This window comes from Panthera tigris, chromosome B1, assembly GCF_018350195.1.
Source record: "Panthera tigris isolate Pti1 chromosome B1, P.tigris_Pti1_mat1.1, whole genome shotgun sequence".
Lineage (NCBI taxonomy): Eukaryota > Metazoa > Chordata > Mammalia > Carnivora > Felidae > Panthera > Panthera tigris.
Window position 1 is genome coordinate 171,664,634 of NC_056663.1, and position 15,517 is coordinate 171,680,150.

Genomic DNA, 15,517 nt, shown 5'->3' on the forward strand with positions numbered 1-15,517 from the left:
CCTTAAAATTTCTTGCCGGGCTGGTTTAGTGGTCACTAACTCTGACTTTTTCTTTGTGTGGGAAACTTTTTCTCTCTCCTTCTATTTTGAATGACAGCCTTGCTGGATAAAGAATTCTTCACTGCATATTTTTCCGATTCAGCATATTGAATATATCCTGCCACTCTTTTCTGGCCTGCCAAGTTTCTGTGGATAGGTCTGCTGCGAACCTGATCTGTCTTCCCTTGTAGATTAGGACTTTTTTTCCCTTGCTGCTTTCATGATTCTTTCCTTGTCTGTGTATTCTGTGAATTTGACTGATATGCCTTGTTGATGGTTTCTGTTGACTCTAATGGGAGTTCTCTGTGCTTCCTGGATTTTGATGTCTGTGTCTTTTCCCAGGTTAGGAAAGTTTTGTGCTATCATTTGCTCACATAAACCTTCTACCCCTTTTTCTCTCTCTTCACTCTCTGGGACCCCTATAATCCAGATGTTATTTCTTTTTAATGAGTCACCGAGTTCTCTAATTCTTATATTTTATATTATATATATCTTATATATAAGAATATATTCTTATATTCTTTTGCCTTGGTTTCCTCTTTTTTTCTGCTTCATTCTTCTCCATAAGTTTGTCCTCTATATCGCTGAGTTGCTGCCTTGCTTCATCCATCCTTACCGCTGTGGCATCCATTCAAGACTGCATCTCAGTTATAACATTTTTAATTTCGTCCTGACTACATTTTACTTCTTTTATCTCCACAGAAAGGGATTCTATGCTTTTTTTCAACCCCAGTTAGTAATCTTATTATCATATTCTAAATTCTGGTTCAGACATCTTGCTTGTATCTGTGTTGATTAAGTCCCTGGCTGTCGTTTCTTCCTGTTCTTTCTTTTGGGGTGAATTCCTGCTGAGTTCTTGGTTCAAGTTATACAGATTGTTGAGTTAATCCTCAGATCAATATTTTAGGTGTGCAAGATGGTTTGGTGTTGTTCTAGCTGCATTTCAGGGACAAGAGACACAAGAAACTTCCATGCTGCTCTGCCATCTTGGTCCCTCCCCATAATTTGTATTTTAAACAACTTCCCATGTGGTGCTGATCCTATACTTGGAGACCACAATTTGAAACAAATGGGCTAATCCAATGGATTTTCTGTCATTTTCTTGTCTCTTTGAACAAGATCATAATATCTGATAATGTTAAAATTTCCTCCTTCTTAGACTAGAATCTCTTTTTAATCTTTATTTTTGAGAGAGAGAGAGAGAGAGGGAGACACAGAATCTGAAGCAGGCTCCAGGCTCTGAGCTGTCAGCACAGAGCCCGACGTGGGGCTCGAACTCACAAACCGTGAGCTCATGACCTGAGCCAAAGTCAAACACTCAACCAACTGAGCCACCCAGGCGCCCCAGACTTGAATCTGTTTTTAACAGCACTCCAGTTATTTAGGCAGGTTTAGGAACTACCACTAAATCCTACTATTCCTAGGGTTCCACTCCTAGTGCCCTTGTGTTCTCTTTGGTCATGTCTTTCTCTTCCTTTTGGCTTCAATAACCTAATAATAAATTTTCAAAACTCCTTCCTAGACTCCAAGAGGATTAAAGGTACCAAGAAGCTCTGGGAACATGATTCTTCCACTTTCTTCTCACCTTCAAAATCAGGTCTTCATCCTCAATTCCTTGTCTTAATTGACGGCACCTTCCTTAACGTACCTGGACAAATCAGAATCATTTTGGAGCCCTCTTTTATTTGTACCCTCCCCTTTCAACTGATCATTAACTTGTATCAATTCTAATTCCTAAATAGCTCTTGAGCCTGGTAATTTCTCTACCTCCACTGCCAGAGAGGGCTTAATTCACTTGCCTGAATCTAATAGTCTTCGTAATGGATTTCTATTTTGACCATTCCAATCCAATCTCTGCAACACTGTTAGAGGATCTTCCTAAATAAAATGTTAATTATGCCATTCTCTGTTTAAACTTTAGTGCTTCCTCAATGCTTCTGGGATAAAACACAAACTCTTTGGCATAACTAGAGATTCTCTGTTTCTCCACACCTTTTATCTCTGCTCTTAAGCCATGCAAGCACTCTTCAAATTCCAGGGCATGATGCATTGCTCATGACTCCATAACTAGGTATAATCTCCTATCTCTCCTGGGCTATCCTGCCCCCTCTTCTGGGTAGCTACTCGGATTATTTCCATAATGCCATGTTCATATATCTATCACAGCCTACCTCTCATTATATTGTAATTACAAATTTATGTTTTAATCTATTTCTTCCTCAACTTGATATTCTTCTTCTCACCCAGCAATTTTACATATAGTACATTCAAGAGGCATAATGGGTCTGTGAGAATGGCACAGAACTTAACTTGGGTTCAAGTTCTACCTCCATCTTTTATTAGCTCTATGTTAGTCAAGTAGCAAAGGCCAACAGAACTACAATGCAGAAGGACAGGAATTTATGCAATCACTTTATGATTTTGAGCATATGGTTTTACTTTTTTAGTCTGTTACTTCATTTGTACAACAGGTGTTAGACTAAATGGCTGCCTTTTAACTCTAAGATCTTACGCCTATGATTATCAGCAGTACCGTGGATAACAGAAATTTTAAAGAGTCATGCAAATATAGTATCATAAATATTTGAAACTGCAGCACTGAAGTCAATTATCAGGTTACTTAATTGCACAGATTTTTTTTCGAAGTCTACTAGGATTTTTCACATTTTATTTTCTGTAATCTAGAAAAGGATAAGAAAAAAAAATTTTGCAAAGTATAACTCTCTTTTTAAAACCTGATTTCAAAGGACATGTTTTACAATGTTATTTTTCCTGAATTGTCATCAATTCATGCAGTTTCATTCCTATGAATTCATAGAAAATTCTTCCTTCCAAAGAGAAGATCTTTCTTATAAAGTATCGGCACTAATTTTTGTCTCTATAAGGTAGAGAGCAAACAGTAACTTTTGCTAACAATGGCTGGAAATAATACATAATGCCCAAGATAAATGCAGGTAAGATAAAATTGATGGCACTTGAAACAACAAAGATCTGATCTCGAGTAGTAACAGCTCATTCTTTCTTCACTTTCAAGGCCTCTTTCTCTATTCAAGCCTTCAAGATAAGCAGCAAAATAGGCAGTAGAAATTACTGTACAGAAGTCCCCCCTCCTAACCATGGGGGATATGTTCCAAGACCCTCAGTGGATGCCTGAAGCTGCAAATAATACCGAACCCTGTGTACACTATGTTTTTTTCCTATATATACATACCTATGAAAAAGTTTAATTTAAAAATGAGGCACAGTAAGAGATTAACAACAATAGCAAATAATAAAATAGAACAATTATAATACTGTAATACAAATTACGTGAATGTAGCCTTTCTCTCTAAATATCTTATTGTACTGTACGTGCCCTTCTTTCTCTTGTGATGACAGAAGATGATAAAATGCCTGCGTGATGACCTGAAGTAAGGTGGATAACATAGGCACCGCGATGCAGTGTTAGGCTAACTAATGATCTGACAAGACGTCAGAAGGAGGATCATTTGCTTTCTGACCATGGCTGACTGTGGGTAACTGACACCACAAAACCAAACTGCAGATAAGCTGCTGCACATTCCAGTTAGAACTGTACAAAGGGGAAACTATGCATGTAAATATGTTATGACTGATCACCTTGAATACACTAACTAGATGTCTCTCAATTCTAAAATGATGCTGATAATCCTACCATGATTATTTATAGCACATTTGGTTTCACAGAGCCCTTTTCTCATCTTTATAGTAATCCTGTGAGACAGTCAAAGAGAATGTTATCTCCATCTGATAGACTAAGAGACTGAGGTGTGTGAAGATGCCCAGATACAGAATTTTAAAATGTCAGAGCTGGAACTCTTTATCATGTCTCAGTTTATATATCACCAGAATCCAGCATTTAGTGGATACTTAGTAAACATGTAGCAAATGAATTAATCGAATTTTTCTGGTTCCTAGTGTCCATTGCTACTTGCATTAGCAGCTTTACTAATTCTCAATTGCTAGGATAGGTTTCTAGTTGAGTCAAATAAAATTACTAACCCCTAAGTGAAAATGTTATTTAATTCATGCAATTTAGGTAGCCAGACCTTCTGGGTTGAATATATATATGCAGAGGGGCACCTGGGTGGCTCAGTTGGTTAAGCATCCAACTCTTGATTTTAGCTCAGGTTATGGTCTCACAGTTCATGAGATTGAGCCCCAGGTTGGGCTTTGTGCCTCACAGCCCAGAGCCTGCTTAGGATTCTCTCTCTTCCTCCGCACCTCCCATGTGTGTGCATGCACGCGTATTCTCTCTCAAAATAAATAAACTTAAAAAAAAGAAAACATAAGCAGAAATTTTTTTACCTAAGTATCTTTTCAACTATGCATTTCATAGGAGTATATGTAAAACGACCTTATCAGATAGAATAATCAAAGGAAAAAACCTACAGACATGTACATAGTAACATAATTAGCATGAAGTAAATACTCAAATGTTGTTGAAATTATGATGCTGATTAAATAATCAAAAATAGTTTACCTGTGGTGCAAGAAGAGGTAGCCTAATATAAGCCAAAAGTTTACTGAGATCTTTCCGTCTCTGTTCCAAATCATGACGGACCCAAGTTAGAAGTGCATTCAGTATCGTCTCTTCATTAGGAATGTTCATGTCATCGCTGGCCAAGAGCTTCGCAATTTCGCTGGCTGGTAATAGTACAAATTCCTGGTTTCGAATTACTTCCATGAAATGTTCCTAGAGGGAATAAATAGCACATAAACAACACTGCTCCTCCTGTCCATCGGTTTATTTAAGATAAAATAAAAAATTCTGAATTAGATGCCAAAATACAGTTTGTACAGTTTGTACCTTCCTTACAATAGTATCACTAGGAAAGAAACACAGTAGAAAATAACATTTAAACTGCAATTATGTTGTTACATTTTAAGTCTCTATATCAGTAGAATTAAAGTCTACCATTTGGTACATTTTAAAAATGGACCTGGGATTGGTACGTATTGCTTTGGTCAAGTTAGGGCATAGTTCTGGCAAGTCTTTCAAGAGGTAGAAGGTAGAAAAAATGAATTAGACTCTGAGATGTAGGATACTCTTAACATCAAATTTAGTTTACACTTGTGGTTGCCGAAGAATTTGGTTAACAGTACAGCTAAACACTTGGGTGAGCGATGAAGTTATTTCTCTTACCCAGAAAGGGCTGCCTGGCTGGCTAGATCGCTCAAGACCATTCCCAAGACCACAGAAGTCTTCTCAGACTCTGCCCAGGGAAGACTGTATGTCCGTAGGGCTATCCTAGAACCTGATTAGCCTATACTAGAGTGTTTTAATGTAATTTATAAGACCACCCAGGATTTTAGATCTGTTTTAAAAACTTCTAATCTGATTTATGTATGAAGTTCTTTTGGTCTCAAAGAAAAAGAGCCAAAGCAAGAGTGTTGACATAGAATGCACTGGGACCCTAAGCCCTTGCACCAAAGATCATTCATTTTCAGTCACATATTAGAATCAGGCTCCTTATAATTTGAAATGGGAGATAGAAATGACTTTAGCTGCGAGATAATGACTTTTGCTAGGTTATTATGCTAAACAGTCTGAAGAGACGGGAAATTTACTTTCTGGTGTGCAAGGTTACAAGTCTTAATGCATGGACTGTTTACATAACTATAAAATAAATGCAAAAGCTACGTATATTGTCCCTTAATGTTTTTCGTACATTTCCTAGTTTGCTATGGCTGTCTCAGCGTACACGGTTCTAGTGAAATAGCTAGGGCTGTTTAAATTAGAGCTAGAGATAAGGACTGGTGACTATCTTCTATATTAAAATGAGAATTATATGTTCCACATAGCTTGCAGTAACCCAAATTAGGTACTAATCTAAAATATATCTTGGGTTGACATTCCTTTCTTAGAAATTCTTAAATAGGAAACCATACATGAATAATTAACTAAATTCAATTGCCTCAATTCATCATGATTTGTTAAAGATGCCCAAATGTATCTATTTTAAATGACTGATTATCATTTTCAGAAATGTATTTTAATAAAACCTTGATGTTGGCTTCAAGCAAACTGTTCGACCCAATTATATACTGACATTATAAAATGATTTGGTAACACATGGCAAAAGCTATAAAAATGCTTAAGCTCTCAACCTAGTTACCCCACCAGCAGTTTAATACTTTATAAATAATTCACAAGGGAAAAAAAAAAAGCTGATGCTTCTCTATTGATGCTTCTCTGAATTATTATTTATAATAGTACAGAATAGGAATTAGCCTAAAGGTCCAGCTATAGGGGTTTGTAACTCAATGAACTATTAAGCAGGTATTAAAAATTTCAAAAACAAATATCATACAGATACATGGAAACATATTTATTACATAATATTAGGAAAGATTCTCAAGAAATCAAAATTTCTTTTTTTCAACTTTAATTGTTTAGTCATTTAGTTATAGCAGATATGTGATTAATTAATTTTTAAATTACATCCAAGTTAGTTAGCATATAATGCATACACACACACACACACACACACACACACACACACACATCTTCTTTAAACATTCATCCATTGATGGACATTTGCTCTTTCCATACTTTGGCTATTGTTGATAATGCTGCTATAAACATTGGGGTGCATGCGCTCATTCGAAACAGCACACCCAATTCCCTTGGATAAGTACCTAGTAGGGCAATTGCTGGGTCGTAGGGCAGTTCTATTTTTAATTTTTTGAGGAACCTCCATGCTGTTTTCCAGAGTGGCTGCACTAGTTTGCACTCCCACCAGCAGTGCAAAAGAGATCCTCTTTCTCCGCATCCTCACCAACATCTGTTGTTGCCTGAGTTGTTAATGTGAGCCATTCTGACAGGTGTAAGGTGGTATCTCATTGTGGTTTTAATTTGTATTTCCCTGATGATGAGTGATGTGGAGCATTTTTTAATGCGTCTGTCAGCCATTTGGATGTCTTCTTTGGAGAAGTGTCTATTCATGTCTTTGGCCCATTTCTTCACTGCATTATTTGTTTTTTGGGTGTTGAGTTTGATCAGTTCTTTATAGATTTTGGACACTAACCCTTTATCTGATTGTCATTTGCAAATATCTTCTCCCATTCTATTGGCTGTCTTTTAGTTTTGCTGATTGTTTCCTTCACTGTGCAGAAGCTTTTTATTTTGATGAGGTCCCAATAGTTCATTTTTGTTTTGGTTTCCCTTGCCTCAGGAGACACGTTGAGTAAGAAGTTGCTGTGGCCAAGGTCAAAGAGGTTTTTGCCTGCTTTCTCCTCAAGGATTTGATGGCTTGCTGTCTTACGTTTAGGTCTTTCATCCACTGAGTTTATTTTTGTGTGTGGTGTAAGAAAGTGGTCCTGTCCAGTTTTCCCAGCACCACTTGCTGAAGAGACTGTCTTTATTCCATTGGATATTCTTTCCTGCTTTGTCAAAGATCGGTTGGCCATATGTTTGTGGGTCCGTTTCTGGGTTCTCTATTCTGTTCCATTGATCTGAGTGTCTGTTCTTCTGCCGGTACCATACTGTCTAGATGATTACAGCTTTGTAAAACATCTTGAAGTCCAGGATTGTGATGCCTCCAGCTTTGGTTTTCTTTTTCAAGATTGCTTTTGGTTATTCCGGGTCTTTTGTGGTTCCATACAAATTCTAGGATTGTTTGTTCTAGCTCTGTGAAGAATGCTGTTGTTATTTTGATAGGGATTGCATTGACTATGTAGATTGCTTTGGGTAGTATTGACATTTTTAACAGTATCTGTTCTTCCTATGCAGGAGCATGAATCTTTTCCCATTTTTTTTCTGTCTTCTTCAATTTCTTTCATAAGCTTTCTATAGTTTTCAGTGTATAGACTTTTCACCTTTTTGGTTAGATTTATTCTTAGGTATTTTATGGTTTTTGGTGCAATTGTAAATGGGATCACTTCTGTGATTTCTCTTTCTGTTGCTTCGTTATTGGTGTACAGGAATACAACCTATTTCTGTACATTGACTTTATATCCTGCGACATTGCTAAATTCATGGATTAGTTCTGGCAGTTTTTTGGTGGAATCTTTTGGGTTTTCCATATAGAGTATCATGCCATCTGCAAAGAGTGAAAGTTGACCTCCTCCTGCCCAAGTTGGATGCCTTTTATTTCTTTGTGTTGTCTGATCGCTCAGGCTAAGGCTTCCAATACTATGCTGAGTAACAGTGGCAAGAGTGAACATGCCTGTTTTGTTCCTGACCTTAGGGGGAAAGCTCTCAGTTTTTCCCCATTGAGGATGATATTAGTGGTGGGTCTTTCATATATGGCTTTTATGATCTTGAGGTATGATCCTTCTATTCCTACTTTCTTGAGGGTTTTTATCCAGAAAGGATGCTGTATTTTGTCAAATGTTTTCCCTGCATCTATTGAGAGGATCATTTGGTTCTTGTCCTTTCTTTTATTAATGTGATGTATTGCATTGATTGTTTTGCAGATATTGAACCAGCCCTATATCGCAGGCATAAATCCCACTTGGTCGTGAATAATTTTTTTAATGTACTGTTGGATCCAGTTGGCTAGTATCCTGTTGAGGATTTTTTGCATCCATGTTCATCAGGGAAATTGGTCTATAGTTCTCCTTTTTAGTGGGGTCTTTGTCTGGTTTTGGAATCAAAGTAATGCTGGCTTCATAGAATGAATTTGGAAGTTTTCCTTCCATTTCTATTTTTTGAAATAGCTTCAAAAAAATAGGTGTTAACTCTTCTTTAAATGTTTGGTAGGTTTCCCCTGGAAAGCAACCTGGCCCTGGAGTCTTGTTTTTTGGGAGATTCTTATTTCTAACTCAATTTCTTTACTGGTTATGGGTCTGTTCAAATTTTCTATTTCTTCCTGTTTCAGTTTCGGTAGTGTATATGTTTCTAGGAATTTGTCCATTTCTTCCAGATTGCCCAATTTATTGGTGTATAATTGCTCATAATATTCTCTTATTATTGTTTGTATTTCTGCTGTGTTGGCTGTGATCTCTCCTCTTTCATTCTTGATTTTATTTATTTGGGTTCTTTCCTTTTTCTTTTTCATCAAACTGGCTAGGTGTTTATCAATTTTGTTAATTCTTTCAAAGAACAAGCTTCTGGTTTCATTGATCTGTTCTGTTTTTTGTTTTTTTGTTTTTTTTTTTGGTTTCTATAGCATTGATTTCTGCTCTCATCTTTATTATTTCCTGCCTTCTGCTGTTTTTGGGTTTTATCTGCTGTTCTTTTTCCAGCTCTTTAAGGTGTAAGATTAGGTTGTGTATCTGAGACTTTCTTCCTTCTTTAGGAAGGCCTAGATTGCTATATGCTTCCCTCTTATGACCACCTTTGCTGCGTCCCAGAGGTTTTGGGCTGTGGCTGTGGTGTTATCATTTTCATTGGCTTCCATGTACTTTTAAATTTCCTCTTTAACTTCTTGGTTAGTCCATTCATTCTTTGGTAGGATGTTCTTTAGTCTCCTAGTATTTGTTATCTTTCCAAATTTTTCTTGTGGTTGATTTTGAGTTTCATAGTGTTGTGGTCTGAAAACATGCACAGTATGATCTCGATCTTTTTGTACTTGCTGAGGGCTGATTTGTGTCCCAGTATGTGGTCTATTTTGAGGACTGTTCCGTGTGCACTGGAGAAGAATGTGTATTCTGCTGCTTTAGGATGAAATGTTCTGTATATCTGTTAAGTCCATCTTGTCTAGTGTGTCATTCAAAGCCATTGTTTCCTTGTTGATTTTCTGTTTAGATGATCTTTACATTGTTGTAAGTGGGGTGTTGAAGTCCCCTACTACTATGGTATTATTATCAATGAGTTTCTTTAGGTTTGTGATTGATTTAATTATTTGGATGCTTGCACATTTGGGGCACAGATGTTTACAACTGTTAGGTCTTCTTGGTCAATATACCTCTTAATTATGATATAATGCCCTTCTTCATCCCTTGTTAGAGCCTTTATTTTAAAATCTAGATTGCCTGATATAAGTATGGCTACTCTGGCTTTCTTTTGGTGACCATTAGCATGACAGATGTTTCTCCATCCCCTTATTTTCAATCTGAATGTGTCTTCAGGTTTAAAATGGGTCTCTTGTAAACAGCATATAGATGGATCTTGTTTTCTTATCCATTCTGTTACCCTATGTCTTTTGATTGGAGCGTTTAGTCCACTGACATTTAGAGTGAGTACTGAAAGATAAGAATTTATTGCCATTATGTTGCCTGTAGAGTTGTTCTCTGGTCCTTTCTAGTTTTTGTTGCTTTTGGTCTTTTTTGTTTTTTTTTCCTTGTCTTTTCTCCTCTCAGAGAGTCCCCCTTAAAATGTCTTGCAGGGCTGGTTTAGTTGTCATGAACTCCTTTTGTTTTTGTTTGTCTGGGAAACTTTTTTATTTTATTTTATTATTTATTATTTTTTTTAATATATGAAATTTATTGTCAAATTGGTTTCCATACAACACCCAGGGCTCATCCCAAAAGATGCCCTCTTCAATACCCATCACCTACCCTCCTCTCCCTCCCACCCCCCATTAACCCTTAGTTCGCTCTCAGTTTTTAAGAGTATTTTATGCTTTGGCTCTCTGCCACTCTAACCTCTTTTTTTTCTTTTTCCTTCCCCTCCCCCATGGGTTTCTGTTAAGTTTCTCAGGATCCCACATAAGAGTGAAAACATATGGTATCTGTCTTTCTCTGTATGGCTTATTTCACTTAGCATCACACTCTCCAGGGGGAAACTTTTTCTCTCTCCTTCTATTTTGAATGACAGCCTTGCTGGATAAAGAATTCTTGGTTGCATATTTTTCTGATTCAGCACATTGAGTATATCCTGCCACTCTTTTCTGGCCCAAGTTTCTGTGGATAGGTCTGCTCAAACCTGATCTGTCTTCCTTTGCAGGTTAAGGGCTTTTTTCCCTTGCTGCTTTCATGATTCTTTCATATTCTGTGTACTTTGTGAATTTGACTGATAATGCTTTGTTGATGGTTGGTTTTTGTTGAATCTAATGGGAGTTCTCTGTGCTTCCTGGATTTTGATGTCTGTGTTAGGTCTTTTCCCAGGTTAGGAAAGTTTTGTGCTATCATTTGCTCACATAAACCTTCTACCCCTTTTCTCTCTCTTCATCTTCTGGGACCTCTATGATTCTGATGTTATTCCTTTTTAGGGATTTAGTGAGTTCTCTAGTAATACACATTTGTAATTGCTCAAAGGTAGTGTATAGTATAATCAACATTCACACCATACTGCTGTTAACTATTGGTTTCCTTTCAAATGGTATTAGTGGCATTACCAATGCAATGGGATTAATTCATCAATTAGAAAAGGACTATTATATAACAATATACATTTTATTATTTATTTGTTGATGTACCTATTTCAGAATGCTGTCCATTCCATTCTAATTCATTTTAAGTGAAAATCAAGTCTCTCAACAACTTACAGAAAGACTACTGAACTCAAGGTTAAACACAAAGTGCTTTTCAAAAGTATTATTTGGTTTTAAAGCAGGTATTTTAACAGAATTCAATGTTTTTTTCAAGGTTTTCTAGATCAAGAAACAAAATTTAAAATTAAATGCTTGTATTTGTTTCATAAATCCATAATGTCATTAGATATTTGTAATAATATACCCAGTCTTAGACTTTTTGGTGGACGTTAAATAACTTGTGCCAGGTCACATTCAGTGGCAGCCAGAATGAGCACCAGTTTCCAGATTTCAGGATAACAAGAAAGAACTCTTCATCCTCTCCTACCTGTGCTCACAGAGGACGAGTAAACATCCCCAATACATGCATCATTTACTGACTGTAACAACTGAATTCACTATGTGGTAGTATGCTTACTCTCTTTTGTGTTGTTGTGATGAGCACCAGGTGTTTTATGGAAGTGTTGAATCACTATATTGTGTACCTTGAAGCTAATATAACACTGTATGTTAACTCACTGGAATTAAAATAAAACCTTAAAATCTATTTTGTAATGTAAATAGCTATCACGCTACCAAACACTTGCTAGCATTATGCCTTTCCTCCTTTTGGAATTAGGTTTTAAGCAAATGAAATTACTGAGGGATTTGTTTAAATTGAAGATTGAATTTTGTGATACATTTTCATCGAGTTCCCATAGCAACAATTCAAGTCAAACAATCTTCCTCTAAATGACTTATTGTTATTAGACTTAAATTTCATGTCTCTGTTCAAACTGAATAATGTCAAATAAAGGTCTTGAGAAAAAAAAATACCCAACTAATTGGATATGAAAATAGTTTTAAAAACATTGACCTGAATCAATAATATTGTAATAACTCTGTATGGCTATAGAAAGTAACTACACTTATCGCGGTAAGCATGGCATAATGTATAGAATTGATGAATCCCTACATTGTATACCTGAAACTAAACACTGCAAGCCAACTCTACTTTAATAAAAAAATAAGCCAATTTAATTTAAGTCTAAGCCATTATGTCTAAGCAGCCACTGTGCCTCTACTGTAAACAACAGGTGTGACCCCAGTGCATTCCTTCCTAAGAAAGAGGTATTACTTAAATTATGAACGGATTATGAAGAAAAGAAAACCAGCTTTACTTTATTTATATTCATCTTACTCCCCAAATTATTTGAAACTGAGGTTTAAGATCAAAATGAGAAATCTGCAGGGAAAGATAAAGACTGAGATGGGGGAAAAAAATCTCCCCTGGGATTTAATTTAGAAGACACTAGATCTGTATGGTTTTGCCCTGTCATACAATCTCTAGCTTTTTACTCGAAGCACTATAGCCATTATAAACAAGCAACATTTCCGAGAAATGACGACACCACAGGGGAAAAATGAATCATAAAGCTTGTACTTTTGCATGAGTGCTTGTATTCCCTCACATCAATCCCTACTGTGTCAAATAGAGTAAATCTCTATAATGATGGTAACGATGATGACACCATTTATTGACTGGGTATACTATGTGTCAATTTTAAGCACTAAACTGCTATTAACTCATTTAATCCTCACATCAAGCTTATGAAGTTGGTGGAATTATTCTTCCCAGTTGTTGCAAACATCTGTTCTCACAATTCTTTCCAAATCTCTGTTTCTGTAGTGAAAGATTCTTAAAGTACCTGTCAATCCCTTCACAGACAAACCAATTCAGTGGAAGGATGGGGGATGGAAGACAAGGTAGACAAAAACATCTCCTGAATGTTGATAAAATAGTAGTATGGATAACTGGTATAAATGTGTGTGAATGTTCATACTCTCTCTTCTCTCAGAAGCTGTACTGTCCTGATTGTAGCAGGTCAAGCAATCTTGGCCCAGCTGTGGAGACCTAACTGCCTTGGTGTGACAAGATGGTCATTCCTTAAAAATCCAAATATCCTCCTTTGCGCAAACCTTCCTACTATGAAGACTGTGGGACCTGGTCCTAACAATATGCCTTCAACATGCCCTTCTTTTCTGGGTATCCTAGAGCAATCTGTACCCATTATCCTCCAGGTTTCTGAATGAGAACCTCCTCTGCAATTTACTTTGTGCACATAATTTGCTACAGTTAACAAGAACATCTTTCTACATAGCTAAAAACCCTTCTTATATATAACCAGATTTATCTTTAATAAAAAGCCTCCCTTTCATTCTATCATCTGTACTAGTACTGTACCAATACCCCACAGTCACCATCACCAATTTCCATCAGTGAATATGTAGGCAATTCTGAAATACACCCAGGTGCTACAAAGGAAAATGTAGGGGAAATCCTGCTTTAAAAAGTGGCAGATCTGAAAACCTTGAATACAACAGTCCCAGGCCACTGCTCTGCTTCTCAGCAACTACAATAACTTCAGGCTTGACTCATATATCCAGGAGAAATATTACTTGGTGATTCCCCTCATAACTCAATGAAAATATTTTGCATTAGACAGTAAACCTGGACCTCACGACATATGGCAGAACCATGGGGAAACATCAACATGTAGATAAGCCCACAACAATAAGGAATGGAGTAAAGAGCATATATGCCTTTCTGCTTTTCAGAGAATACATACCATAGTATAATTGTGAGCCACTTTATGCAAATCTGTACAACCTTGGGCATCAGCAAAAGAACGGATTCCAAGACAGTTGGACGGGTGAAGCTGTTTCATTAAAAACTTACAGCAAGCTTCTACAACCTGTGAAAGCTGAAGAAGGCAAGCTGTAGATAGCAGGCACTCAATATTATCTTCTTTTAATTCAAGGCGGCCTTAATGATAAAAAGAAATTCCATTAACTACAGAGCTATATTAACTTTAATTTATAAAATAATCAATGTTAATAGTAATAATTCTAAACAAGAGTTCATTACATGAATTCCAGACCTAGATGGTTTAAGATAGTCCAAAAAGAAAAGTACTAAATACAAAAAAAAATCATTAGCTTTTTGACTTCTATTAAAATAAAAAACTAATGGTTTATTTTCAGAATTTTTAAATGATGCTTTAAGTAGCATATCTAATTTTAAATGCAAATAATTTATAAACATTACATAATTCATCTAATTATTATATTAACATTTAAAAATACCAATCATAAGCTTAGTTATGATAACCACTTTAAAGATTTTAATATAAAGATTTTAACTTATGAAGTATCATTAGGGGTGATGACAACAACAGAATTAACTGTTAGCTGTGGCAGGCTTTGCTAGAAGCAGGAATCTGAAATCTAAGAATATAACATAACCTTAAGAGGTTTTAAATTTACATTTTCAGACTTATTACCTGTATACGCATACTGAATCAAGGACCATAGTGAATTAGGTTCAACACCTTCCATTTTTATTTCCTCTTGTCTTGCTTCCCTGACATCATTAGTAAACATGGCAGCAAAATAATCAGAGACAGAGGAGAGCACCAATCTGAGAACATATCAGAAGAAGAAAAAATCAGTGACCACATTATAAAGTTGATGTTCATCAATAAATGCTGCTGCTTCTCTTTCTCTCTTTCCTTCTTTTTTTTTTTTTTTTTTTTTGATTTGTTACCCATAGAAAGTGCATGGTACTGGGAAATGCATTTTAAGTTTGACAAATTGCTTTATGCTCTAGTTCCTTCCTTGGAATAATAAATTACCATTACTGAAAATTTTCTGCTGAGGTAAATGATTTACCCATTCATTACTCAAATATCACTTTAAAACATCCAGAAGAAAAGCTAAAGCCCACAGCATGAAATTGACCATATAAAAAAAGAAAAAAAGTGTAGAGTTTATCTTCTGTTTATCACTTTTGGAAATAACCTAAGGTTTTGTGTGTGTGTTTTTTTAAATTTAATTGTAGAAACAGTAAATATATGGGAGACATTTGAGAATGGTTTTAGCAGGTTATTTTTAACTTTTGTGATTTTTTATTACTGTATATTATAATGTTCATATTTTGTTATTATAGTATTTGTTGTAATACTATAAAACTATAATATTTTTGTAATAATACATTATTATATATTATCTATATCTGATCAGATTTTTGATAGTCATGTATGAAGAAAAATAGGTTATAC

General features: G+C 35.9%; 1 protein-coding gene across 6 annotated transcripts in view; it reads right to left on the bottom strand.

The window, feature by feature from the left end:
- The window catches only part of KLHL5 (kelch like family member 5), a 94,648-nt gene that overhangs the window by 44,183 nt on the left and 34,948 nt on the right, over positions 1–15,517 (bottom strand). For all 6 annotated transcript variants that reach the window (XM_042984710.1, XM_015545115.2, XM_042984711.1 and 3 more), the window contains 3 exons: positions 14,741–14,877; positions 14,027–14,223; positions 4,541–4,753 (listed from right to left, as the gene is read on the bottom strand). In XM_042984710.1, the coding sequence (XP_042840644.1) occupies positions 4,541–4,753; positions 14,027–14,223; positions 14,741–14,877 (547 nt within the window). The remainder of the gene's footprint in view (positions 1–4,540; positions 4,754–14,026; positions 14,224–14,740; positions 14,878–15,517) is intronic.